This window comes from Achroia grisella, unplaced genomic scaffold, assembly GCF_030625045.1.
Source record: "Achroia grisella isolate CSIRO2021 unplaced genomic scaffold, CSIRO_AGI_Agris_v1 utg660, whole genome shotgun sequence".
NCBI lineage: Eukaryota > Metazoa > Arthropoda > Insecta > Lepidoptera > Pyralidae > Achroia > Achroia grisella.
This window is the reverse complement of record NW_026712984.1, coordinates 3,466,894-3,494,770: the sequence shown is the minus strand read 5'-3', so window position 1 is coordinate 3,494,770 and position 27,877 is coordinate 3,466,894. Positions and strand designations below refer to the sequence as shown.

At 33.2% G+C, this 27,877-nt stretch overlaps 2 protein-coding genes across 2 annotated transcripts in view; both read left to right on the top strand.

The window, feature by feature from the left end:
- LOC131849638 (zinc finger protein Xfin-like) overlaps window positions 1–18,149 on the top strand; it is a 30,949-nt gene extending 12,800 nt beyond the window's left edge. The window contains exons 3-6 of the mRNA XM_059199751.1: window positions 10,734–13,449; window positions 13,827–14,478; window positions 16,068–16,294; window positions 16,764–18,149. Coding sequence (XP_059055734.1) covers window positions 10,734–13,449; window positions 13,827–14,478; window positions 16,068–16,294; window positions 16,764–17,025 — 3,857 coding nt within the window. The 3' untranslated portion in view covers window positions 17,026–18,149. The remainder of the gene's footprint in view (window positions 1–10,733; window positions 13,450–13,826; window positions 14,479–16,067; window positions 16,295–16,763) is intronic.
- A 3,800-nt stretch (window positions 18,150–21,949) lies between these two features.
- Window positions 21,950–27,402, top strand: LOC131849646 (longitudinals lacking protein-like). Its single transcript, XM_059199761.1, has 5 exons — window positions 21,950–22,111; window positions 22,351–22,466; window positions 23,355–23,441; window positions 25,720–25,866; window positions 26,366–27,402. Exons 2-5 carry the CDS (start codon window positions 22,371–22,373, stop codon window positions 26,420–26,422), a joined length of 387 nt encoding a protein of 128 aa, XP_059055744.1. The 5' UTR covers window positions 21,950–22,111; window positions 22,351–22,370; the 3' UTR covers window positions 26,423–27,402.
- The last annotated feature ends 475 nt before the right edge of the window (window positions 27,403–27,877 follow it).

The following is a 27,877-nucleotide window of genomic DNA, read 5'->3' as shown; positions in this document are numbered from 1 at the left end:
ACCGATACAAACAATCATATTCATGAATACAAATGTTGCTCCGTGCGAGGCATCGAACCCGCAATCATCAGAAGTAAGGCGGTGAGCTAAACCTCTAGACCACCGAGGTCGTCAGATATTATATATATCAGATACATATATTCGTAAGATGTATTTGTTTTAAGTATCAGTACGAGCTCTGCCATAGTTTGGGTGTAGCTGCGCTGTATGCATTTTATAGAGTTATTAAAAAACAGAGCTATTATTATGTTATGTACGCAATAAAACAAATACGTGACTAACGTTATATTCGGAGTTAACGTATTAAATCATCATTGGTACATATCAATCAATTGCGATTGCAAACTTACATAATATTTCAACATATAAAGGCATTTCTTAATAACTAAGATTGATAGAATAAAGATTTTGTAAACTCTTACTAATAATATAAACGCGAAAGTTTGTGATTTTGGATAGATGGTTGACTGTTTTACGCAAAAACTACTGAACGGATTATGATGAAACTTTACAGTATAAGCTTCTACATCAAAACACATAGGTTATAATTTAAAAAGATATTATGTAAATTGCCCGAAATATAACGATAAGTATCAAGTAAGTTTTGATGCAAACAAAGTTGCGCGGGTCATATATGTAGTATGAAATATACAGTCACGGATGTTATCCCTAATGGAGTAATTACAGACATACATTTGATTTATTTATATAAATAATATAAATAACCCACGACAAATATAAATACCAAGCTAAACTGTGCTTGTGTTATGGGTAGACAACTGATAACAATATTGAAAGACTTTTCTTTTATAAATACATACCTATATAATATACATAGGAAATACCCAAACCAATATAAATATATATGCTCTTGAGTACAAATTATTGCAACGAACACGTAAAATCGAACTCGAGATCATCAGGAAATAAAGCGGTGTGCTAAACCACTAAAACATCGAGCCCGTCAAATAATATTAAGAAATAATTGGATCTATTTTTTAAATTGTCTCACCTATAGAAAGCAACATTTTCGAGTAACATACACTATATTCAACGCGGGCAACACCGCATGATTCCAGTAGTGAATAATAAAATGAAGAATTTCATTCTAAGTACATTAACAATCTCCTCAATAATAATAAAAGATAACCTTGCACAATTAATATAGCACCATCTAATCCCACTGTAAGCAGAGCTTGTGTTACGGCTACTAGACAATTGATATTTATACATAGTTCTTTTTGTAATTAGTATACACATAGAACTTTCTAATTATAATACACATAGAAAACACCCAGACCGATACAAACAAGCGTACTCATGAATACAAATCTTTGCAATGTGCGAGGAACCGAACCCGCGACCATAGGATGTAAAGCGGTGTGCTAAACTGCTAGACCACCGAGCAACCGCGTCATCATACAAACAACACAGAATATCTCATTAGGGCGTCATTAAGACAATCCTAAAGAATTCCGTTTGTTCAGCCGAAATTCGGATATCTCGAGAGAGCAACTCCACATCCTTTTGTGTCGCAAACACTTGTGTCAATACTATCTTGAGGTCATTCGGAAAGCGGCCGTCAACAAGCCTTGTGAGATACACTCGTGGCACATCTTCAAATTATAATCTCCCATTGAGAGCATTTTCTTTTTATACCAATAGTAAACGGTTCTGGTGGTAAACGAATACCGTAGTCTATGGACGTCTAAAAAAAGATACACGCATTATTATAATACACATTGACGTCCTCGGTGATCTAGCGATTAATTAATTAAAATTATTCCCATGTTTCACATTCAGTAAGACTATACAAATAATATTAAAATAAATGTTAATCTATTCTCAATACAATCGTAGTGTCTGTTTTTTTTATTTTTTTTTTTCTTATTTCGTAAGCAAAATTAAAAAAAAATTACATTCTGCACTCCTTCTCTATATAAACTATAAGTGTGCGAAATTTCATACTCCTACGTTCGCGCAATTTGCGTAAAAAAGGTGTAAAGTTATCGCTTCACGTAAGTATTAATATAATCATAAGAGCTAGTAGTGAATGCAGACAAATTGGCGACTTTCGTTGATGTTTCATATAGTCGTAAACTACATAATTATCCCAGATTAGGCCGGCATTACATCACGGTGTTCCACGAATAGTTCACTTATCATTTTCCTTTAAGATGAAATCGCCTATTTGAACATCACTACGGAAATAGATTATCTAGTGATTAATCCAACGGTTTCCTGTCTGTAATTTTTTAAATAATTCGAAGTGATAAAGTCCACATTGATGGTAATATACCCAATCAAAGTCATGAAGACAATTTGTATCGCGACTATTGAAAGTAAGGCGTTGCTAAACCACTAGAGTACCGGTGTGAGAATTAATATTAAATAACGAAGAAATGAGGCGATTATCATAATGTAAAATTACGAAATATATGTATAGATTCGTGCTACTGCGGAGCTCCGTACCGAACGATGTCCCATATCCGGTCATGCTGTTTGTGCCGATCGTGCTACATGAAGCAAGACCTAAGAAAGGCGACCGTGCCATAGAAATTGTTAAGTTCTGGTCTAAATATATTGAGGATTATCATTGACACGAAAGACGAAGAAGAAGAAGCTATTTTCACCTCTAGTTTTTTATGTACACAGGTACATAATAGCTGACCCGATAAACGTTGTTTTGCCATATAAATTAAAATCGCTATTAAAAAAAAATAAGGGTTGATGGTAGAAGGGTGAAAATTTTGGGTTGTATGTATTTTTAATGCCACATTATAAAAAATGTTGTCCAGAAAATAAAAAAAATCTTAGGGGTGCATATAAAATTTCATAAAAATCGATCAAGCCGTTTCGGAGGAGTATAGTAACTAACATTGTGACACGAGAATTTTATATATGATATTACAATAGGACTTACAAATTCCAATCGTCATTCGGTCTAATGCGTGTCTCGTTATCTTCAGATTAGGATGTTACCTTAAGGCGTGCAGGCGGTAATAACAACGGTACATTATCTGATAACCCTATAAGTCTTCGTATGTTCCGGTCCCAATTTACAAAATAAGAAAAAAAATGCTATTTTGGACAACTGGACCGTCTTGATAACAGATGAGTAATGGGTTAACTCGCGTCAGTGACTATGACGCAATCCAAACTATAAATGCAACGAGATATACACAATTTTGGCTATCAATATATTTTTTTTTTAATTATCGAGGAAAGCGAAAACTATCACATATGGAATAATAATCGTAAAAGGGTAACAAAGTTATAAATTTTGAATGTAGCTTATAATTGATATGATTATCTAAGTGAATTCGTTTTAAAATTCTCTAATGAAATCTGTTATTTAAATAATTTAGTTATTTTTTTTACCTCTCGACCCCTTTTCATGTCACAGTTAGTCACATTTATAAGACTTCCCCTAGTGTGACGGTGATATATTTGCAATTATATTGAATATCTTATTAATATTATAATCGCGAGAGTTTGTGAGTATGGATGAATGTTTGTTACTCTTTCACGCAAAAACTACTAAACCGATTTTGATGAAACTTTATAATAATATAGCTTATACGTCAGAATGATATATAGGCTATAATTTAAAAGATATTATGTAAATTGGGCGAAATAATGATGAATATCAAATGTGATGCAGACGAAGTTACGCGGGTCAGCTAGTTATGAAATATTTTTAAGTTTAATGTTTTAGTACTTACATTTATATCCACCCTTTGTCATAAAATGTGTGACACATTTTCTACCCCCTCCCTCAGTAAAGTGTGACGCTATTTATTAGTTGTCACAGGATAAGTCTCATTTAGACGATAACGCATGAGTTCTTTACCGCCATCTAGCGGGCTCGGTGCGAATTAATATTCAATAGTAATCGCATCTCTTACAGCCCTCCACGTCTATCAAACGCTTAACTGGAACGCTTTTCCGTTCGGTGAAAGCGATCAATCGAGTGGAATTAATTTTGAAAAGGGTTATAGAATAACCAAACTGTAAAATGTATTAAACTATCTACTCGCCTCGGCTTCGCACGTATACATCCATTATACCTACATATAAACCTTCCTCTTGATCACTCTATCTATTCTCTAGCGTAGTTTTAAAGATCTAAACGAAAATACAGCGGAAGCGACTTCATTTTGTACTATGTATTTACTCGTATTTTATATTAAATATACTTGCACCTTGCATCTTGAATGAAGTAGATAAGTTACAAATATAAGTAAGTACCGATATACCTACTTTAGAACGCATTAAGCTGCTCAGAATGCATATAACATATGTATATACATACAACATAAATTAATAAAATTCTATACCTACTTCTATTTGAATAATAAAAATTTGTGAGTTTGGACATTCGATGTGGACGGTCGTTTGTTAATTACTCTTTCACCTAAAACTACTGAACGGATATTCATGAAACTTTACAGTAATATAGCTTACACATCAGAATACCACATATACTACAAATTACACAGATGTGAAACCGGGAGCACAGAAAATTTTAAGATAATTTTAATACTGATTACTTAATTTCTATAAAATTCTGATTGCATTATTTAATTCGTTTGTATAATTGATTTGTAATAGGAAACAAAGGCCAATGTCATTTATTTATGTCGAAATTCGAGTATATGAATACTTGAGTATTTTGCATAGTCGACACTTTTATATATCAATATAATTAACAACTAAACAATATTCATTCATTAATACTTACTAATGAACTTGCACCTATTTCTACTTATTACAATATAAGATTTTATTGAATTAGAATGGATTTTAGAATTTTGAATCAAAAAGATAAACGTTTCATTCAACTGTATGTCTGTAAGTCAGTCGCAGTCTTATTTTTCAGAAATTAATAATGCTATCGGTTAGAAGTTTTGAATAGTTTTGTATACTGTTGATTATAATTGCAATTGTAAAAAATATAAAAATATTATTACTTTTTAAATATTCCCCCTTTCGCAAAATACCCTGTTTTTGTCTAATAGTTTTATATGATCTGGTTGTTTATATTTTTTTAAGTACAGACATTATTAGTATTAGAGCAAAAAAATTTTTACCGATTTCAAAATACAAGTAACACCGTGAAATTAAGAATTCAGAACAAACATTCGTTGAAAAGCTGAACTTCTGTTCAAAGAGCATTATATATAGGTCGAAATACAAATGATGTTTTTTTATAAATTGAACCCTTTTAAATTAATCACGTGGCCAATGTATGTAGGGGTCAGTTTCTATTGCAACCTTTGACCCTCCTTGGTGAAAGTGTCAGTTCTATAACTATTACCCCTGAATGTTAGATTGTATTTGATATTTACGACCTTATGGCTATATCGATAAGGTTGTATTACTGAAATAAAGATATCGTTTTTTTATGTAATGGCAAGCAGGGTTATTAGGCAAATGTGATAGAAAGTGACAATCTTCGCCTGTAATGATCGGCACCACAGACATTATGTCGTACATGAAACACATAATAACCCTCATGTTGTACCTGAAACTCATGATTACATTGCATTTTTCTTATAACAAACTATAAGTTTTAGGTATACTTGAGGGTAATGCATTTTTATTATAACAAACTACTTGCCACCCCGGCTTTGTTCGGATTATCATAACTTTGTGAGTACTGTATAAGTATATAAAAACAATGCCACCTACATCACACATGGAATAACGTACTTTTCAAACAATAATATTATTTATATATACATGTAAATAAAAAGCATTATTTTACTCATCTGTGTAAAAGAAGGTAAACTTCCAATTGAAATTCTATACCAAGCCGTATGGCGCGTGGTAATAATAGATGATACTCCTTTAATGACACCTGAAACTCATGTCTGCTAATATCCTCAAGTAATAAAACTAATATCAATTATCAAATCAAACTGTTTGGTGGAAAATGCAGTATTTATTAGGCAAATAATAATTGATAATGGAAATTAACTATCCTCATTTTTAATGAACAGCTCCACAGACATATTACAATGTCCGTGAAGTTCGTGACATCTTTCATGTGTATCAAAGCAAGCTACTTGGCGTAAGAAATAGGTGAAACAGTGGTACGGAGACAACTTTGTACAATGTGTACCATTTCCTACCGTTTTGGTATTCTCCATTTATTTTTGAACAGAGGTTCTGTTACTCGTCCGACAAATGAAAGCACCTCGTTCTCTATTATATTCCACACCCAATAATGATCCATCAAAGTAAGCTGTTTGGCGTAAGAAAAAGGTGAGACATTGGTACGGAGACAACTTTGTACAAAGTGTACCATTTCCTACCGTTTTGGTATTCTCCATCCATTTTTAAACAGAGGTTCTGTTACTCGTCCGACAAATGAAAGCACCTCGTCCTCTTTATGATATTCAGCGGCGACCAATGATCATAACATCATAGCGAGACCGTTAAATCGGTGCGGAAGGCTCGCTCCTGACTTGCATTAATGATGCAGCCTTTGGTCAAGATGGCCGCGCATGCCCGCACAGAAATAGTTACGTGTGTTGGTATACTTTTTATATAGTCTGATTGATTTTGCTTAAAATAAAAAAATCGCAATTTTGTTTCAGATTTTAATTGATTGTTTAATAACAATCCTTTATCAAATTACGGTAGGGATATTGGAACGATTTTAGTAGTATTTTGTCATTAAAGGAGTATCATCTATTATTACCACGCGCCATACGGCTTGGTATAGAATTTTAATTTAAAGTTTACTTTCTTTTACATAGATGAGTAAAATAATGCTTTTTATGTACATGTATATATAAATAATATTATTGTTTGAAAAATACGTTATTCATTTATTATTATTATTATTCGTTAGGCATTGTTTTTATATACTTATACAGTACTCACAAAGTTATGAACATCCGAACAAAGCCGGGGTGGCAAGTAGTTTGTTATAATAAAAATGCATTTGTTACATTTGACCATTTACAAGCATGTTACAAAAGAGTCCAAATATAAGCATACAATATGCTAACCCTACATTATTGTGACAAAAACTGAAAATTCAACTTAAAATCATGATGCAACACTTTTGTATTCGCATACTCTGTAACTGGTCAATTTTGCCTTTCGAAAAATACATACCCGAAATACATAATTAACTTTCTTCAGAGATGCGAAACAAGTCCGACCAAATGACCGTACGGAGAACATGAATTATCAATTTCTAGACAATGGATTGTTGTCGCATTTTGCAAGCAACTGTACACGCAATTGTATTAACTCATTTGTTACTTTATGACTATGCTCATAAAGTAGATATTACATTGTCACTCCGCAACTGTAATAGTAAACATATAGTTGTCAATGGCGACACCATAAATGAGGGCTTGAAGATACAACACGGTGTAATTGAGTACCGTTGACGTCCATTGGAGTGTGGAAGAAAGCAGCGGTATACGCGACGTCCTCGCCATATAAATCAAAACTTATAATATGCTATACCCGTTACACTATTGTTTGATGGCAGCTCTTGTGTCTATGGTTTTAAGACTCAAAATTATTTGTCTATGGTTGGATACAGCCAGGACTCCTCGGGATGGTCGATTTAAATTCCGTATAAGCGGGAAGGAGGAAGTCACGGCGCGCGCATGTATGTCACACCTTTTCTCCGTAAATGAACTTGAATGAACTCGGTTATGTGATAGGTTTTAACTGTTGATATTAAAATCACGGATTCACTACATAGTCGTTTAATTTAAATAAATAAAAAAAATAAAGTATCGGTTTGTAATTTCAAATTAACAGTTTTTAACATTTTATGTAGCATATGCATATAAATGTATATACGGTACTTACATAAAAAAATAATTTAATAATGTTTACCGTCTGGCTGTTTGTTCTTCCTAAACTTCGCTAAACTTTTCACTCACAGATATCTAATGTTATAAGGAATATTTTATGATACTTTTATTTTGAGAAATGTTATTTATTTTAATAAATAAATGTTTAATTCCATATCTACAAAATAGCTAGTCTATACATATAATTGACAAATTCTAACTGACTGTGCATGGAAGATATATGGAAAAAACAATGATCGTTAGAATTTTTTACGGTTTGTTTGTACGAACTAATCTCAAAGACGGCTAATACGATTTAAATGCGGTTTTCAGTAATGTATTCCGATAGATTATCTTCTACATTCATTTTCTTTTAACAATATCTTCACAAATTAGAAATGAACTTTTAAGAATTAATTGACCATTGCCAAGGTGAATGTCGTAATATTATTAAATAGAAAGCGATTCATGGAAACATATTAAAGTTGGTAAGTTTACTTAATTACAGGCAGTCCTCGTACTTACAGCATGTTAAGTTCTGGAAATACGCGACATAAATCGAAACGACGACGTAAGCCGAGACTTATTTTTTCATATCTTTACATATAAAACTCTAAGTTAATTTTTTTTTAATGTTGAGTACCTACTTTATTATCTAAAGTAAGTTCGACGACAGACTGTTTAGTATTTTGCAGTACATCCAAATATAAATTTATTTACGATGGCATATCATCTTAGTCCTCGGGAATGGCAACACGTAACAATAAGTCGTACTACGGGTGTCACATGATTACGTCATGTTTTTGGTGCTGCTCATGTATATAACTACACGACGGTTACCATTTACCACGAGGTGTTCGTACGCATTGTTGGTCATTTTATTTACATAAAAAATATAAAGCAGTAGGTATGTATACGACGTAGGTAATACCGATTCTTCGCAAATATTTTCTTTAAAAGCTTATATAGGCATTATTCGTATTCATAATATGCGTTTTCAGATTTCATTGTGTACGCCAATGCCTCATGTTGATTACATGGAAATTGTAAATTCGTAATAAATTGCATGAATGTGATAATGATAACCAAATTAATTGATGCAAATGTAATTTAACGTAAATACATAATTTTAGGTATTCATTTAAGTATTCCGGTTATTTTTAGTACTATCTTCGTACCTATAAAAGTAAAATTGGTTTTTTTTTCGGACAACTCTAATGCTGTTGGCCGCAGCTGGCCTTTACAGCTTCACCGGACGTTAGGGGGCGAGTGCAGATGGCACTCCAATCTCGCGGAAGGACTTATGGAGCGGCTGAAGGCCAACTCCTGCCTGACGGATACGACTTTAGTCTGAGGGCACCGCTAGAGGTTCGAACCTCGGCTCAGGCCGTCGTAATATCGCTCCCCGTTTGAATTGGACGGGGGATCGTTCGGATCGGGGGTAAAATTGTATAGGTAACCCGCGACCTTTGGAAGCAAGGCCGTGTAAACCACTAGACTACCGACCTCGTCTATTGATAAAATCTACGAATTATATTCGTTGAAATGTCAAAGATGAGACATAAAACTTGACGACCTCGGTGGTCTAGCGGTCTAGCACATCGCTTTACGTCCGATGGTCGCGGGTTCGATTCCTCGCACGGCACAAACATTTGTATTCATAAGTATGATTGTTTGTATCAGTCTGGGTGTTTTCTATGTATATTATGTATGTATACACTAGTACCCGTAACACAAGCTTTAGCTAGCTTAACTTAGGACTAGATGGCGCTGTGTGAGTTGTCCTGAGATTATTATTATTATAAAAATTACAATGGAATTATCAAACCTCGTCTTCAATGTCGGTATAAAATTAGACTTAAGAATTTGAACAAAACGCGTGATTGGCGTAATACGAACGGAGCAAACCGGATGTCCCTATCTATATAAGCAGCCGTTGAAAACAGTTATAAAGACAATTCAGCCGTTTCTAATTAATCGAACAGATACTGTAACAGCGGTGTTGAATTTTACTTATTCAATACAAAATGTAATCATCTTGCTAAAAAAAATATTTGTCACTCGACTTTGTTGAAATAAGCAATTTGACGAGATACTGCGTAATTGTTACGATTCGCAAACTAATTGATGGAAAATTAAACATATTTTTAATATAACGTGTCACTAATATTATAAACGCGGAAGTTTTTGAGTCTGGATGATTCGCGCGTTGAATGAATGATTGTTACTCTTTCACGCAAAAACTAATGAATGGATTTTTATTAAACTTTAGAATAATATAGTTTATACTATACATCAGAATAACACATAGGCAATAAATTTCACACGAGTGAAATTTATAGCCTATATACAACAACTTGTACTATATATATTAAACATACTTAAAAATAATGTCCGAGCCGATGTCTGTACAATAAACAAATTTAATAAAAAGTAGTACTTTTGCTCTATAGACCTACCTTTATTAGAGTAGCAATAATTATATTTTAATAGCAATGCAATTTTTTTTATTACAAAGAGATAAATTTATTGGCAAACAATAATGCACACATTTATAACATACAACACTACAGTACAATTTATATACCTACAATGAGACAGCTTACTATCACAGTGTTAATTTTCTGTGTAATAGAACTATAATTTATTATTTAGAGATATAGCAGGTTAGAAATGATTAATACCAAACACTTTAAGCGAAATCTATTAGCTGATTATCGGAAATGACCGCAATGACTGTCATCCCATTATGTTATTTCAATATCCTTGATGCGAAAGTACAAATGAATCACTGACTCATCTATTGTCGGATTTTCTTGGAATAGTAAAATGAAAGGCCACATTTCAAACATACAGTCGTACTTAATCAATTGTAATCTATAATGTATAATTTCGTTGTTACAGAAATCAAAACAGAGGAGGTCATCACACAAGCCAAAGTTGAAACAGACCGAGACATGGAGAAAATGGCCGAGAGACAAGACATCAGAACTACTAGAACTACCAGCATTGATAGTGACAACCGATCAGACAGGAGTGAAGAAGATGAGTTAAGAAGAGCCCGCAAGCGAGCAGCTTCAACATCACCGAACCCTATTCCCCTGGATAAAAGAATAACTAGATACGAATGTCCTAAATGTAAGCAAAGGTTCGATTCCGCAAATGCTTACGACATTCATAGATTTACTGCACACGGTGATGACACCAGAACTGGTTACGACGACCACGCTTTTGTTGATTACTCAAGCAAAAAGTTTCCAGATATATCTCGGAGTAATCGAATTTCTATTAGCGAACAACACTATAGTTGCGATGTTTGCTCTAGAGATTTTCCTTGCAGACAAGTTCTGGACGTTCATAAAAAATCGTGCACTGGTACTACTAGGATTCCCACGCCAGAACGTGACAGGCGGGAAGACTTCTTTGCCAAATTGGATCTTAGGAACCGTTCTTTTAATATACCGGAAACATTAACACCCCCTATGGATCGTTTTACACCTAAATTTGATGATGGACATCTCACCAATGGTATGAGACACATCGATGCTGCTAGAGATTTAGCGGATATACAATCTATTTTGAATGTTACATCTGCTGGCAGCCTTCTAGAAAGACTGACCGGTACTAGGGTGCCGTTAGAAAATACTATTTTAACACCTCCTGATACTGTGGTGAAAGAACGGGAACAAGAGGAGACGCAAGATAACTTTGCAGCTGAATTTCGACGTATGAAGTTACGAGGGGAATTTCCATGTAGATTATGTCCTGCTAAATTTCCCAATCTTAGAGCTCTTAAGGGACATAACAGAGTACATCTAAGCGGTACTGGTCCTGGACCATATCAGTGTAATATGTGCCCTCATGCCTCTTTAGACAAGGCAGCTTTAGTCCGTCATATGCGAACACATAATGGTGATCGTCCTTATGAATGCGCAGTGTGTAATTATGCTTTCACAACAAAGGCAAATTGTGAAAGACATTTGAGAAACCGGCATGCAAAAGTTACAAGAGAAGATGTCAAGCGCTCTATAATCTATCACCCATCAGAAGATCCGAATAACGATGAAGTAAATTCTAAACTTGCTCGCGATGAAGTGAAGAGATCGCTCGCATTCCATACTCCGGAAGTTGAAAGGCGCAACGACAATACTGGTCGAGATACACCTCTCACTCATTTTACACCTAACTTTATTTCTGACAGACATCCAGTTCAAGCCCTAACATCTAAATCACTATCAGAAGCTCCTATAACTATAAGAGAAAATGATCAACCTCTACCAAGAATAAAAGTAAAAGGTATTGGGCAATTGACACAGATTCCTGAATATAGGCCACCTGAACTTCCAGCATACAAAGCAAATGATATCCAAACGGAAACCTATGATGAAGAAGCTCCAGTTGATCTCAGTACTAGTGATAACAATAGTTGTGATGTTCTTGACCTTAGTAAAAAGAAACGGGATGTCGATAATGAGTCTAAAACGCCAACTAGACCATCATTTGAACCAGATCCAGCTGCTATTGCTGCATCAACAATAGAAAAGACAAGGCTATTATCTTGGGCTAATGCCCACCAAAGACTTCTAGAAAACGCACTTCCTAAACTTGATCCTACTTTTTATGCTTCTCATATATCGCAGTTGTATGCTAGCGCCGTACCAGGACTGCCTGGACTACCGTTACCACCATCCTTTCCAATTAATCCTTATTTTCTACAGCCTTCTTTTTTTACTCATCCAACTGATTCACAAGAACTAGTCGAAATGAAGCAGCGTATACAAAAAGAAATAATTCGTGGACTTAGCATGTCGGGGGGTCGACTTGTAGCAAGCGACCAAGATAGTCAACCAAAACAGGAGCCAGAAGAAGAAGACCAAAAGCCCATAATACCACAGGCTGTGTCTCCTTTACCATCGCCTCAATCAGAATCTCCTAGACCATTGAGTAATAATATCATTCCCCAATCAGATTCGGTTAAAATGGTTATTAAAAATGGTGTGCTTATGCCTAAACAAAAACAAAGACGGTATCGGACGGAAAGGCCATTCTCATGCTCCCAGTGCTCAGCTCGTTTCACTCTTCGTTCAAACATGGAACGTCACGTCAAGCAACAACATCCACAGCATTGGAGCGTAAGAAGACCAACTACAAGAGCCCCTCCGCCATATACAACGCCTGATTCATTAACTGATCGTGTAAAGTATGCTCTTCTAGCACGCCACCTCGAACGTCCTTTACAGCAGTCTGAGCGGTCGCCAATTCGCAGAGATTCTGATGAAGTTGCTGACAATGAAGAAGATGAAGACGATACCCTAATCATTGATGAAGAACCGGACACAGATAACAAATCTGATGAACATTCTGCTGCTCATCGCGCAGCTGCCGAAATTTTAATGGCTTCTCGTCAACAGGAGCTCAGTAAGGATTTCGACCTGAAAATCGCTGGTAATCTTATCAATAAACCTTCAAACATATCTGAAAAAGCTGAATCTGGTACTGATTCGATTCAAGAATCTTTGCCTATACCAGTAGTACCCACGCGCAGCGACGAAGAAGAAGATGAAGAAGGTCTTGTCGCTTCAACTAGTGAAGGAAATAACTCTGGAAGTGATGAAAATAAGTAAGTAATATAGACCATAATCTCTTTACTATGTACATTGATTTAAATGTTACTTATATTTTAAATTTCATGGGTATAGCAGAATTTATTTAACTATCTACCACTGTAGAATTTGTAACTCAAGAGACTTTTTAAGTTTTTTCAATAATGTTTAATGTCTAATTGTCTAGTTAGTTATATTGATTAATTTAAAAACTGTTAAGTATTTTATCCAAATAACTTGTTATTTAATTATTACATAGAAATAGTTACGTTATGTAATTTAAAATCGATTGTATATTAGGACTAGATTATTATATTGGTAAATATTTAGTAATATTTTATTTACAGCACCAAATTTTGTACTACGAAATTAATATTATAAAAAATTTTTTCAGATCCGAATCAGATACTGGAAATCAACCACCCAAAAAGAAGTCTGCATACAGTTTAGCTCCTAACCGAGTATCATGTCCGTATTGTCACCGGAAGTTTCCTTGGTCGTCTTCACTTCGACGCCACGTCCTCACACATACGGGACAGAAACCCTTTAAGTGTCCGCACTGCCCCCTGCTTTTCACCACAAAATCCAACTGCGATCGTCATTTATTAAGAAAGCACGGAGGTTCAGCAAGAGCCATATTGGCCGAACCAATTCCCGATACAGTCTCCCCACCTCAACCTTCAAATGACATAAGATCTGTCCCAGAAAGACCATTCAAATGCGCCTCGTGCCCCTCTAGTACATTTTCCTCAATGGAGACGTTAAAAAAACATATGTCGTCGAGACATGGTACTGGAGATTCCCAGCCAGAATCTCCAAACCCTGATTTGAATGATGATATTCCTGATGGAGGTCTAGTCTTTAAATGTCATCTCTGCGAGGCATCTTTCGGAGACAGAGGCGGAGCATTGAATCATCTGGCGTCAACGCATTCTGTGGAATATGAGCAGCTAGTCAGCAAGGGAGCGTTAGACGCAGCTAGTGATCGGAGCGAGAGTGCTGATGATGATGACAGGGGCAAATTCCCAGACCACGCCAACAGAAAGGTGAGTTAGCTTTAATCTTTTATATCAAATTCTCGTGTCACAATGTTAGTTACCATACTTCTCCGAAACGGCTTGACAGACTTTTTATGTAATTTTATTACACTTAAATGGGTCTGAAAATCGGCTACTATCTATTTTTCATATCCTTAAGTGATAAGGGTTGTCCACCCTATCATTTAATTTTTATTTATTAGATAATTTTTTTATAATATGGTATTAATAATACATACAACCCTAAATTTTCACCCTTCTATCACTAACCCCTATTTTTTTTATAAGTAGGTATATTAATTTATGTGGCAAAACAATGTTTGCGGGATCGACTAGTAAATTGATATAATACCTATTATACATAGATATGTAGTTCAGTTGTTATCTTTAGGTTGAGCATAATTATGAATCTCGTACTATTGAAAGATTAATTGATAAAATTGACACTTACAAAACATAGGCTTAAGCCTGATTTATATTGTTTACTTTTCCTTTTGAAAACAAATTGTATACTAGTTGTTACCCGCGACTTCGTCCGCCCGGATTCAACAGTTTTTTTTATGAACTAGTTATGTGTCTTATAAGTCTCGAACAGTCCTGACAAAGAGACTACAAGGAATATGTCTTCACATCAAATTTCATTAAAATCCGTTCAGCCGTTCTGTCCTGAAAAGGTAACAAACAGATCGAAAGTTAGCCAGGCAGACATACTTGCACTTTAATATTATATTATTTATAGTATTGATGAACAAAACAATGCATGCATTAGTTGCAATAAACTGAAACAGTTTTATTTAAAAAATCTGGTGTTATGTATCTAATTTCATCGAACAAACATGAGGTGACACTAGAGTTGCGAAATGTTTGCTGACGGGTCATGATATCAGCGACAACGTAGATTTCACTAAAAATAATTATCACAAATAGATAATAAAGATATATATTGTTTTCTAAAGTAAATAATAACCCTGAACAATTAACACAGCGCCATCTAGTCCCACGGTAAGCAGAGCTTGTGTAATGTGTATTAGATAATTGATTAGATTTTTTATCATAAATACATCATAACAGACATAGAAAACTCCCTGACCGATATATTGATCTAGTTTTTATACCCCTAAGTTATAAGGGTTGATATACCATATACAAGGGTAAAAAATTATAATTAATTATTTTTTTTTTTAATCAGCCGCCAAAAACTTTTTTGCCACCAGTGGTCAGCCTCTTAAGATCAATAGTTTTAAGCTTAAAGATTAAGAACATTAATAAACAATTAGTCCGGTCATAGAACCTAAAAGGACTTAACTGTGCCCTAACAATCACAACAATCAAATACCTATCTAACTTATATTTAAATCAGTCGGAAACTTCTTTAGTAACATCAGTATTTAAAAAGAATGTGTGTTATAAAATACATACAACCCTAAATTTTCACCCTTCTGCAGTCAACCACAATTTTTTAATAGTGATTTTAATTTATATGGCAAAACGTTTGCGGAATCACCGTTAGTATATGTGCATAATATTGTGAATACTTCTTTATTACACTTCATAGAATGCCCACAACTATATTTATATATTTTTTTTCATTGTTACAGGTAGTTTGTGCTTTCTGCGTGCGCCGCTTTTGGTCAGCCGAAGATTTACGTCGTCACATGCGTACCCACTCTGGGGAGCGGCCGTTCGCGTGTGACCTGTGCCACAGGAAGTTCACCCTGAAACATAGCATGCTCCGACACCGGAAGAAGCATAGAGATGAAATCACTGATGATGAAGAAGTTTCTCCACCACACACTCCAATCGAATCTGAGAATATTACCAATGGGTATGTATTTAAATAAAATAATAATAAATAAATAAACAACCCTGGACAATTAACACAGCGCCATCTAGTCCAACGGTAAGCAGAGCTTGCTATGGGTACTAAACAACTGATGTAAATGCTTACATTTTTTTTTTGTAAATACATACACATGTGTAGGTATATAATATACACACCAAACAACCGATACAAACAATCATATTCATCATACAAATTTTTGCACCGTGCGAGGAATCGAAGCCGCGACCATCGGAGATTAGACAGATTGTTTTATATATTTAACTAAACAAATACGCTGTGGCCTATTTCATAAATAGCACCATAGTCATTATAACGTCCTAGTACACCATATACTCTTTCTTAACTCGAGGGTGACATGCCCTTGTGTCCTGTAATTTGAATGGACTTATTACAATAATAAATTCTGAAAATGCCTCGTACAAAGTATTAAATTACAATATTTTTGTTGCAGTTTTAGATACCGGGATGACGACGGTTCTGGTTGCGACATCCCTAGTAATGTCAACAACAACAACTCGCCGCCGTCCGCGCCCTACGACAAGAAACTGAAATTGGACATGAGCTCGCGCAAATACTCATCAGAAACGGAAAACGACGGTGAAAATGGTAGCGATCTCATCGGCAAACTATTAGGTATCCCTGACAAGACGATCATCAACAAACTCCTCTCATCACCTGATGAGGCGGCGAAATTCTTAGGAGTGAATAAATGAGAGTACGCTTTAGTCCTTGTGACGCCGGCTAGACTTGTCCTAGCTCCACGAGGACTAAAACTGCCATTCCAATTTCAAACGTCGGTGGCCGAAAAAAACTGTACAACGCCATCTATCAACGAGTAGATATTAAATTGAAGTATCAATATATTTATTATTCGTATGTCAATGTAGTTGTAAATAATTTATATAGCTATATATCGCTTATGAATATATTAGAATTCTATACGTAGGTGCCTTTAGCTGCCTTAATTTAATAAAAGTATAAACCGTCCTATTCTGCCTTAGCACTATTAGCGTTATTGTATAAAAGTGGGTATTGAACAACGAATGTTTTCTGTAGTGCCAGTTAGAAAAAGTACATAGTGTTGTGTTTTATTTTTAGCGATTAAGTAACATTTGTCGTCTCATATCAATATTAAATAGGTTAAGGTAATTCAATAAGCCAGTAATACTGAAAAGCACCAAAAAGCTGTCAGCCAATGTCACGTAAAATATGCATTTTCATCTAGTCGCGTTACACTAGGTTTTTTTCCCGCTATCGTATATTTCTAGGATCACAACTATACTGTTTTCCACTGTCATTTCATTAATAGTTAATAATATTCAGCCAAAAACAATTTTCGCAAAAATATCCAAAATTATCTAGTCAATTTCTTAGACTTTTTTTCTATAACGAAAATTAACTTAGCTAAAATACCAAAATGTCAATAGTTAGGTTTTCTATGCAAAATAAGTTTTACTTAAGGACAGACAGTCTATAGCTTAAATATAGGTAAATTAAGGCAACATGTAACAGAATTAACGCAGTCCTTGAAAGTAGTTTTTAGAAAGTAGTATATTTTCGAATACGTAAATATATATATAGGTTTACATTACCCACCGGTGTTATAAATCGAATCATAGGGATTTAAGCCTTATTACAACGATATAAAACTTATAATTCAGATATTTTACTCCAATAGGTCTCTATAAATTAAAGTAATTATAAAATAAAATTACCAAACTCGTGAGGTTTTCTCACGAGACTGCAGCATGGGGTTTTTCAAGGGTATAATACGGTTTCTTAATAGTCGGAAATGAGCACGTGACACCCCTGGTATCTCAAGCGTCCATAGACTACGGTAACCGTTTACCATCAGATGGACCGTATGCTTGTTTGCCACCTATATAGTATATTAATTCTGTTACACGTTTTAATAAATAAACCTCAACTGTCCTACCAATGAATAGTTCATAAGTGCTTAGATTTGGTTAGCAGTAAGCGAGTACATTAAAAGTAAGTTAATAAATTTATAGTACTGATATTAGTGGATATGCACTTCGATTTCAATCATTTAATGCTTCAGTTAGACCAAAAAATATAGCAAAATAGAATAGCACTTTATAATTCTTTCTTTAGTGTCACTCTTAACTATTTCTATTTATTGTTTGTCTATGACTATTGTATTGTAGGGCTAGGTCTTTCTAAAATAGTGTATAGATATTTTATTTGCTCAAATTCATGGCATTTCTTTTATTGAAAACTAGAAAATAAATGTAATTTATGTAAGGACAACGGCTAAGATCTCTTATACTCTTAAATACAATTTACGAGTTGTGTGTATAAATTTAGAGCGATACATTTTCGGTGGACGTTTTACCCGAACATGCTAGATAATAATTATTATAAGAGAATTAATTTTTATGATTTGTTGGTACCGAAGATTTTATTCAAAGACGTATATTAGTATTTTCCATTTTTTTTTATTTTTATATTAAGTACATATATATATTTATATTTTGGTGCGGCAATGTTATGTTTGTATGGGTTTTAAAAACCTTAAAATTAGAATTAAATTATTAATTATAATAATAAAACAGTTTCGTTATGTGAAACTCAATCATACGCTAGAATATACCTAAGTTCAACATGCTTTGTACATGATATTGCTATATAAGACACATATTATAATTATTTAAATATACCTATTACATAGAATAAATATAGATAACTTTATAATGTATGTAACTGTATATCATGCCTATTTAATGTTAGTACAGTCTATTTAAATGCAAACATTCATTTAAAAAAAGAATTAGATATTTCTTCAAGTAATTTATCCGAATGCCATGCCATGACCATACATTTCTAAGATTCGAATAAGGTAATTTAAAATTCATTTAATAAATGACAGATCAATCATCGTCATATAGAGTGCAGTAGATTTAAAGGATTAAGTGAAACTATTGCAAATACATCTGTATTGTTTAGAATCATAGATTTATAGAGCAATAATAAAGAATAGAGTCTGTAGAAGTACTTACGTTGTATCCAAAGGTTTTTATAAAATCATTATTAAGTACTTAGTTATTAATTATTATTACGCTGTATACCAAAGTAATTTAATTATTGTATTAATGCATCGAAAAAATTCCTGCTTTATGTCAATTATACTTAAATACAACGATTTTGATATTAAGTGAATATACTTATTGTACTTAGAAACTGTAATTTTTGCTATACATATCTCATGATTGGTGAAATTGATGAATTGTATAGGAAAAGAGACGGTGTAAAGTATTTTATTGTCGTCAATGTGTTACGAGTTACATATTAAAATAAAATAGGTATCTACTTAGTGTCTTTATCTATAGATAGAATAAAAATGTAACTAATATCTGTCTGTACATGGAAGATGTATGAAAAACTATTACTGAGCGACAGAAAATTATTGTTAGAATTTTTGTCTTTTAAATAGTTCAAGTTATTCTAAAAAACGTCTTAATTGATTCAGGTGCAGTTTTCACAAATTAATTGTGATGTATTGAACTTAAAATTTTGTGTTTGTTTTATTATAATTGATTTACAAACAAAAAGTTATTAGCTAATTTATTATGAATACCACGTCGCATTGGAACGAAGTCGCAGGCTCAGTTAATAGTACGAAACTAGTTTATAATATAATTAATGATAAGACATTAATATAAGGAAATTGTGGCAACACCGCTTGGCCTTTCGATGTAGTGTTCGTGTGTTTTAAAACCGCTCTAATATTTAAGATAATTATAATAATTATAAAATAATTTTTACCATAATCATACGCATGATTTAATAGTACCTAATATACTTATTATTATAGTGAAATGTTTACTATTCACCTATTCGCCTCTCTTACTTCTATGCAATATGAGTGTCGTTTTAAAAACGTTTTTGTGAAATACATAATGGTGTATTATTAATTATTTACACGTTTTATTTTCTACCCTATATAAATACCTCGTATATCCTAATATGCTTAACAGTAAACAATATTAAGATGAAAATTATAAAGTATGAAAAATCCATTTTAAATATAACATAACATTAAAGTCGATAAATAAATAGGTATGTCAATTAATACAGTTTGGTACAAAACATAGCAGTTATATATATCAAAGAGAATAGTTAGAACCCTTACCTACATATATAGATATATATATATATATTAACAAAGTAATCGCTAATTATAATAATAACCCTAGACAATTAACACAGCGCCATCTACTTTCAAGCTAGGCAGAGCTTGTGTTATGGATACCTAGACAATTCATATAAATACTCAGATATCTTTTTTTAAATACATAATACATATTGAAAAAATCCAAATCGATTCCAACAATCATACTCATTAATACAAATGTTTGCACCGTGCGAGGAATCGAACCCGCGACCACCAGAAGTAAAGCGCCAAGGCCATCGAAAGGATTTTACTACATAAGTACGAAAACAAAAAACAGCCAAACAAATGTTTTTTTTTTGTCTTTTAAATGAAACTTGGCAAAACTGTAAACAGTAGGTAAGGTACATTCCACATTGTAGTACTATGTAATATTATCTGTGGTAGAACTAAATAATATTACTAGCTGCTCTCGCGATATCACCCGCATGAAATTGTTTGTATTGCAAAGTTTTCATCCATCCATCCAATAAACTGCGTTTATAATATTAGTATCTAAGATACTATATTTTTCATTCTCATAGCACATGACTTTTCACCTAGCTTAATTTCAATCATAGTACCTAATGAAGAAACTAATCAACTTTCCCAAAGAAACAGTTAAATTTATGATACTTTAATGATCCATAATTAAATGTATTTGTAAAAAGAGTTTAGATAGAGAATGTGTTTAGTAATTTAACTGCATGGCTTATTTTATTTATCTTCTAAAGAAAAATCCGCTGCTTTAAAGCAACAATAAACTAATCAGCTGAGATTACTACTACTCGTTAATAGATGGCGCCAATACACAAATGCCATCAAAATTTCTAAATTATTAATTTAGCTCTATATATTACATATTTGTTTAAAATATTACCACTAGTATGATTCAATAAAATATTGTTAACGATTTCTTGCTTTGGTTAATAATAATAATAATATGTTTTATAATATAATAATGTCTTATTTATTTTATTGCTTGAACGCATCCTAATAAAATAGCATCGAATATACTAGCCAATCACTGTCTGAGGACACGTTAGTGCTACCATTATAAGGTTGATTGCCTAGGAAACGGTAGTGAATATTTACTTTGTATACGAGACATTTATTTTTTATTCATTATGTACTTTAATTAAAATAAATATATTATTTGTCAACCACACCATCTTCAATAAATATGAAAAATGTATTGAAACCAAGAGATATTCTGTATCACTAATAATAATTCAATTTAAATATTTTGTTACGAAATGTTAAATAGGGTTTGTTTTATTATTTAAAACTTAATAGTTAATATACACATTGAGTGGCATTGTGGGCAATAGCTGTTTTATAACGTATAGATAGTATACCTTACATACAAGTACAGTTTATCTCCCTTAATTCACACGCCCTCGCACTTCCGATAACAACTTTCAAATTTCAATGACACTTTGAGTTAATTTTAACATCATCTTGGCAACACTGACATTGACTGACTGAAGTAATTTCAAGAAATAGAAAGAAAGATCTCTAATTTGTAAACTAGCAGCGTCTTTATTTTGAGTTACGGTTGCTTAACTTTGGACAAGTGTTGGGAAACAATACACATTGTCCCTGAATACATATACAATTTAATTTTAGTGAGTACTAACCTTATAATATATTAGCGGAATACACTTAGTGATAGCTTGTTTTCTATACATTCCACATACAGTGACGTAGATGTAAATTACAGTTTTTTACGTGATCATTTAAAACAATTAACGTTTTTTCGTTTACAATATGTTTCAATGTACTAGATGATTAAATTAAGCCGTTTTTATTGCTTATTATAACTGTTTACTTTAATTGTATGTGCACATGTAAATATTATTTGCAGAAGAAAAAAAAACATCCAATATGGGCGATCAGCAGTTTTTCTTAAAATGGAACGATTTTCAAACAAATATGGTGACATCGTTCAGGCACCTGAGAGACGAAAAGAGTTTTACAGATGTGAGTAATGTATCTGACTTTAGCTGCATACCCTCCAAATTCTGAAAGCTTTATTTTTTTTTAACAAATTACCAATTATCTATAAATTTAGCTCTTCTAACAACTGGCTAAATTTCATTTATATTACATTTATGTTATTAAGTCTTAAATATTTAAGAAAAGTCTGAAATATAAAATGTGGATATCAGATATCAAAGTTTGATCAAATTAAGTATACCTAAGTAGATTATCGCTACACTAGCTTTTTACGCTATAATTAATCTATGTATCTTAAAAATTATATACTGCTAATCTTATAAATCTAAATGTTTGGATATTTCTTACTCAATGATTCATTATCTGATCCATTTTTAATTTAATCTATACTTATAAGCATTTTAAACACCTTAATTGATATTTAAGGTTAAACTAAAATATTTATATTACAATATTTAATTTTAACATACAAAAATAATATTTTTTGTGTAATTTGAAATACTTGAATATTACTTTCAAGTCTACATTTCTATGTCAATCTTGTTCAGTTTATACTTAAAACTAATTATGTACTTACAACTAATATGAAATTATTATATTTCTGTGATATTGTGTCATAATTTATTTACTTTTGCAGAAAATTTTTAAATTCATTTTTCAAGGAACTAAACAAATCCTTCAGCTTTGATTAGAATTAACATTTGTTGTCATTACAAATCTATAAACTTACAGTTTTAATATAATACTGCAGTGTAGTCTAACATTTAATCATGTTATCAGTCTACCAAAGACTTTGTTCATGTGATGAGGATAGGACTGATGCTATCTAATATCCTGTCATATTATGTGTTATTTCTGTCGACTAAAGTATTACACATAAACAATATATAATTCAATGTTATATGTTTGCAGGTAACACTTGCTTGTGAAGGACAGACATGTAAAGCACATAAAATGGTGTTGTCAGCGTGTAGTCCATACTTTAAAAGTTTATTAGAGGTAAGAGTCTAATTAAAGTATGTATTTTTAATATATGATTATAGAATGCTAGACTTGTTTGTGTAGATGGTATTAGGTGGCAGGATCTCAGTGGTGGATGATAGGATTATAATAATAATCCTGACCCTGAGCACTCACATAGCACCAATCAGTCCCAAAGTTAGCAGAATTTGTCTTAGAGGTAGACAACTGCTAGAAATACTTAATTTTTTTTATGTAAACAAATGTTTACATCTTGTGAAGTTATGAATCCGCATCCATCAGAAATGAAGCTACTAGACCACCAAGGTCATTAGTTTGAAGCCAGTTGGTGTATCGAATTCATAAATAATCATGATGTTTTCTAAGTGTGACCATGAGCAGGTCAACCTGAAATAGTACATTATTGGCAATCTAACCTCTAGTCCACATCACTAATAAAACACTGTCACCCCCAGATCAAATCTTCTTTTGTACCATATAACTACACCTACTAAATAAAGAAGTTTTAATATTCATCAAAGAAAATCCTATATTCTCTTACTATGTTCGTTGAGGTATATATGCATGTAATAATTGGACTAAATTTTTATCACTCAGTGTATTTATAAATTATGTTCAGAAATGTGAATTGACAGTTAATTTATAAGAGCATAACATATTGGACCTTCGGAAAACGATGTATAGGCATGATGTGGTATACATTGTTTTCCGCTCTTCATGTATATAGGCAATGGTTGCCATTCACCGCCATATGGTCTGTCAGCTTAGCATTCCAATTACATTAAAAAAGTTACCATACTATTTGGGCGACAGTTTTATACCCAATACAGAGTCCAATTTACTATAAATTGGATTCTATAATTACACTGCCATATCTCATCCATATATCAATGGATACAAAGCTTTGGGGCTAGCTGCAATGGGCGAGTTAATGGTAGATAACTTTATACACAGTCTACCTGTTTTTTAAATCAATATAATACATTACACACACCAATGTATTTCATAATATATGTATGTCTACTCTTTTGTTTATTCTTAAAGTCTGTGATGAAATTGAGAATAGAATTATATTGTTTGCCATAATATTTTATTTAATATTTGTCTATACTATAGATTCGATATGTATATAGTGGGCTGATGATATTGTGGACTATATAGGAAGAGACTGGTTAGGTATAGCAAAAAACGAGACGAGAGAATATTGGAAAAAGATGGAGGAGGCCTTCACCCAAAGAGGGGTCTATATCCACAAATAGTATAATTATAATTGTAATAGTACCAAATAGATCATAAGGAAAAAAAAATACTAACAATTTATTTGTCCAACTTCTGGATGGTTATGGGAATAAAAGGCTTTGTTATTATTATTATTATTATTATATACTATAGATTCTAAAATCTTATTGAATGTTAATTAATTATGGTGAAATTTCTATCAATTGGGCACCGCTAGTATAAAATAATTGCGGAAAAATGTCAGAAATGTCTAGTTTTAAACTTGTGAATTATGAGTAGTAATTGTTGTGCGCAGCGCGGATGTTGTGTTATAAATGTAACATAACATATATCGTGCGATGTTTGTTATTGTAACGTGTTCATACGCAAAACTATGCAATTTCTACGGTTGTTGCAGGAATATAAATATATGAACACTTTTGTACCTTGTCATAATAAGAATTTATTGGTCGTATGCAAATGTTGGGACGTTGATAAAACTTTTGAATTTGATTAAACAAGCGAATTGTATAAAAAAATATTTAGTACAATAGGCATAAGCAGTTTACTGGATAAATATGGAATGGTGCACCCGCCTGCACTAACAGTATATGCTTACGAGATATCAGTGGGGGATGATAAGTCAAGTCCGTTTGCCTATCATGGCGAAGTCACCTGAATTTATCCACGATGGTTTTCAGTGGGAATGTGTGGAGTTTGATCTGACAGGATACATATCTTTCTAGTAAACTTGTAACTGCTTCCTACTTGACGGCTTCGGTAGTCTAGCACCGCTTTACTTCCGCAGGTCGCGGGTTCGATACCTCGCGCGGCACTAACATTTGTATTCATGAGTATGATTGTTTGTATCAGTCTGGGTGTTTTCTATGTATATTTTGTATGTATTTACAAAAAGTATCTATGTATTTGTATCAGTTGTGCAGTACCTATAACACAAGCTCTGCTTAGCTTGGGACTAGATGGCACTGTGTGAATTGTCCTGAAATATTATTATTATTACTACTAACCCCACTAGTTTACCTAAACCCCAATATTCTAATTGTGATGTCGTTTACAGGAGAACCCTTCAAAGCACCCCATAATAATCCTGAAGGACGTCTCGTACCTCCACCTGCAGGCGATCCTCGAGTTCATGTACGCGGGCGAGGTGAATGTCTCTCAAGAACAGCTGCCCGCCTTCCTCAAAACAGCGGCTAGACTTAAGGTAGGTCATGATAGACCGCATTTACCAACCTTATACGATTGAGTAGGGTGAAATAGGACGCCCTAACGACGATATGGGGCCTACCCTGCAATCTACAGTACAGGCAAACACCGCCGGAGCTGCGGCAATGCCGGCAAATGACCTGCCATTACCCTGGTATTGCGTATGAATCAGCGTGTGAATGGGCGGAGGTGATGACTTATGCTATTATGCTATTTAAAAAACCACACTATTGATAAGAGGCACCCATTGCATATATACGTGAACTGCACAAAGGACATCATGCCGACGCCCATCCTCACACTTTAACTAAAATATCTCTATATCCTGTAATTTTATTGCCTCACCAACCGCTTACTAAGTAAACTGCTTAGAATCTGAAATAGGGGAGACTGAGGAATCCGTGCAGACGATTTTGAAAGTCTACAATGGTAAAAGTCTATAAGAATCCTATTGAAAATATATCATCAAATCTAATAGAAGCCTATGTGTTTTACAGGTGAAGGGTCTGGCCGAGCCCCCACCACAAATGCCGAGCATCAAACGCGAAGGCTAGCCCACCGACAGTTAGCAAGTGCCCTAAAGACTCTAGTGATCCTAGAAACACCAATGTAACATACCAATAACATACACTCACATATTTGTGGACTGCAAACTTTATTAGGGCTCTAGACATGCAGCTAAAGTAAAAAAGATATGACTGTACAGGCGTAGTGCCTTTGACTATCCGGGACAAATAAAAAAATAATCAATAAAATATTTTTACGTATTTCCGGAATACACTTTCGAAGTCAGATAGTGATCTGAATTAATTAGTTGCTTCACATGAATTTTATAGATTTTATTATTAATTATTATGTACATAACACGTTATTGTTAAATCGAATGGTAATATTAAAATTGTGTGTAGGGTAGTACGAAATATCCCCACACAGTAAAGCAATACTTCCCCATTTCCCGTTGTTCTTATTTATATGTTTGCTCTGGCCATATACAGATAATTAAAAAAATAATATTTATGACCATAGCAAACAAAATTATTTCTTTTTTTTTTGTACACAGTACATATAATTTTAGTATTACTAAATATAAGTACACATCACAGTTTTAATAATTTAAGTCCAGTCTTTAATTTCATAATATAGTATATATGAGACAGCTGCTTGTCTATAGCCAAAAATCATAGACAATATTTACATAGTGTATTGAATTTTATATATTTTGGTATTAACAAATACACTAATATGATCTTGTAATAGAAATATGCGTCTTGCATTTTAATTCAGTGCTATTTTTTTAAATAAAATACAACACTAAATACTAAAATATTTATATAATATTCAACATCGACCAACTACAATAAAAGACTACATTTAAAATTAAACTTAGAGCCTTGAATTTAGGCTCAAATTAATTTGTCTGCATCTTCCCCTAAATATAAATATTATGGAGTAAGCAGATAATAAATTCTGATGTCCATGATACAAAAGAAATTTAACTCTCAGTAATTTCATTTTCACATACTTTGTAATCAGTCGCTTTTATTTTTTCTAATGCACTTTCTTTCTAACATTATAACATTTTGAGATAGATAACAAATACAGAAGAGGTATTTGTTACCTGTGCTGGTTTTTTTATCTAATTTAAAAATATACGCGTTATTATTACTCTTTCCGTATTGTAGTTGATTGATGTATTACAGAGGGGAACCACTGGAGTATATTAGCCTCTGATATACCACTGGCTCGGTTGTCGCATTCGGGAAACCTGACGACTAACCGACTGTATACCAGCGGCCTTAAATGATAGAATTACATTTATATAAACTATTTCACATAATATACAGTTTCCACCAACACTGATGCGATAGTAATATTGACATCCCGGCCTTACTCTCTTCAAACTCCACAAGTTACCTACCAACCAAAGTATGTTAAAATTAGCTTATACCTTATCTCGTGTACGTGGGATGCTGGGACATGCTACCACGTCAGTAATATGTAGTTCTATC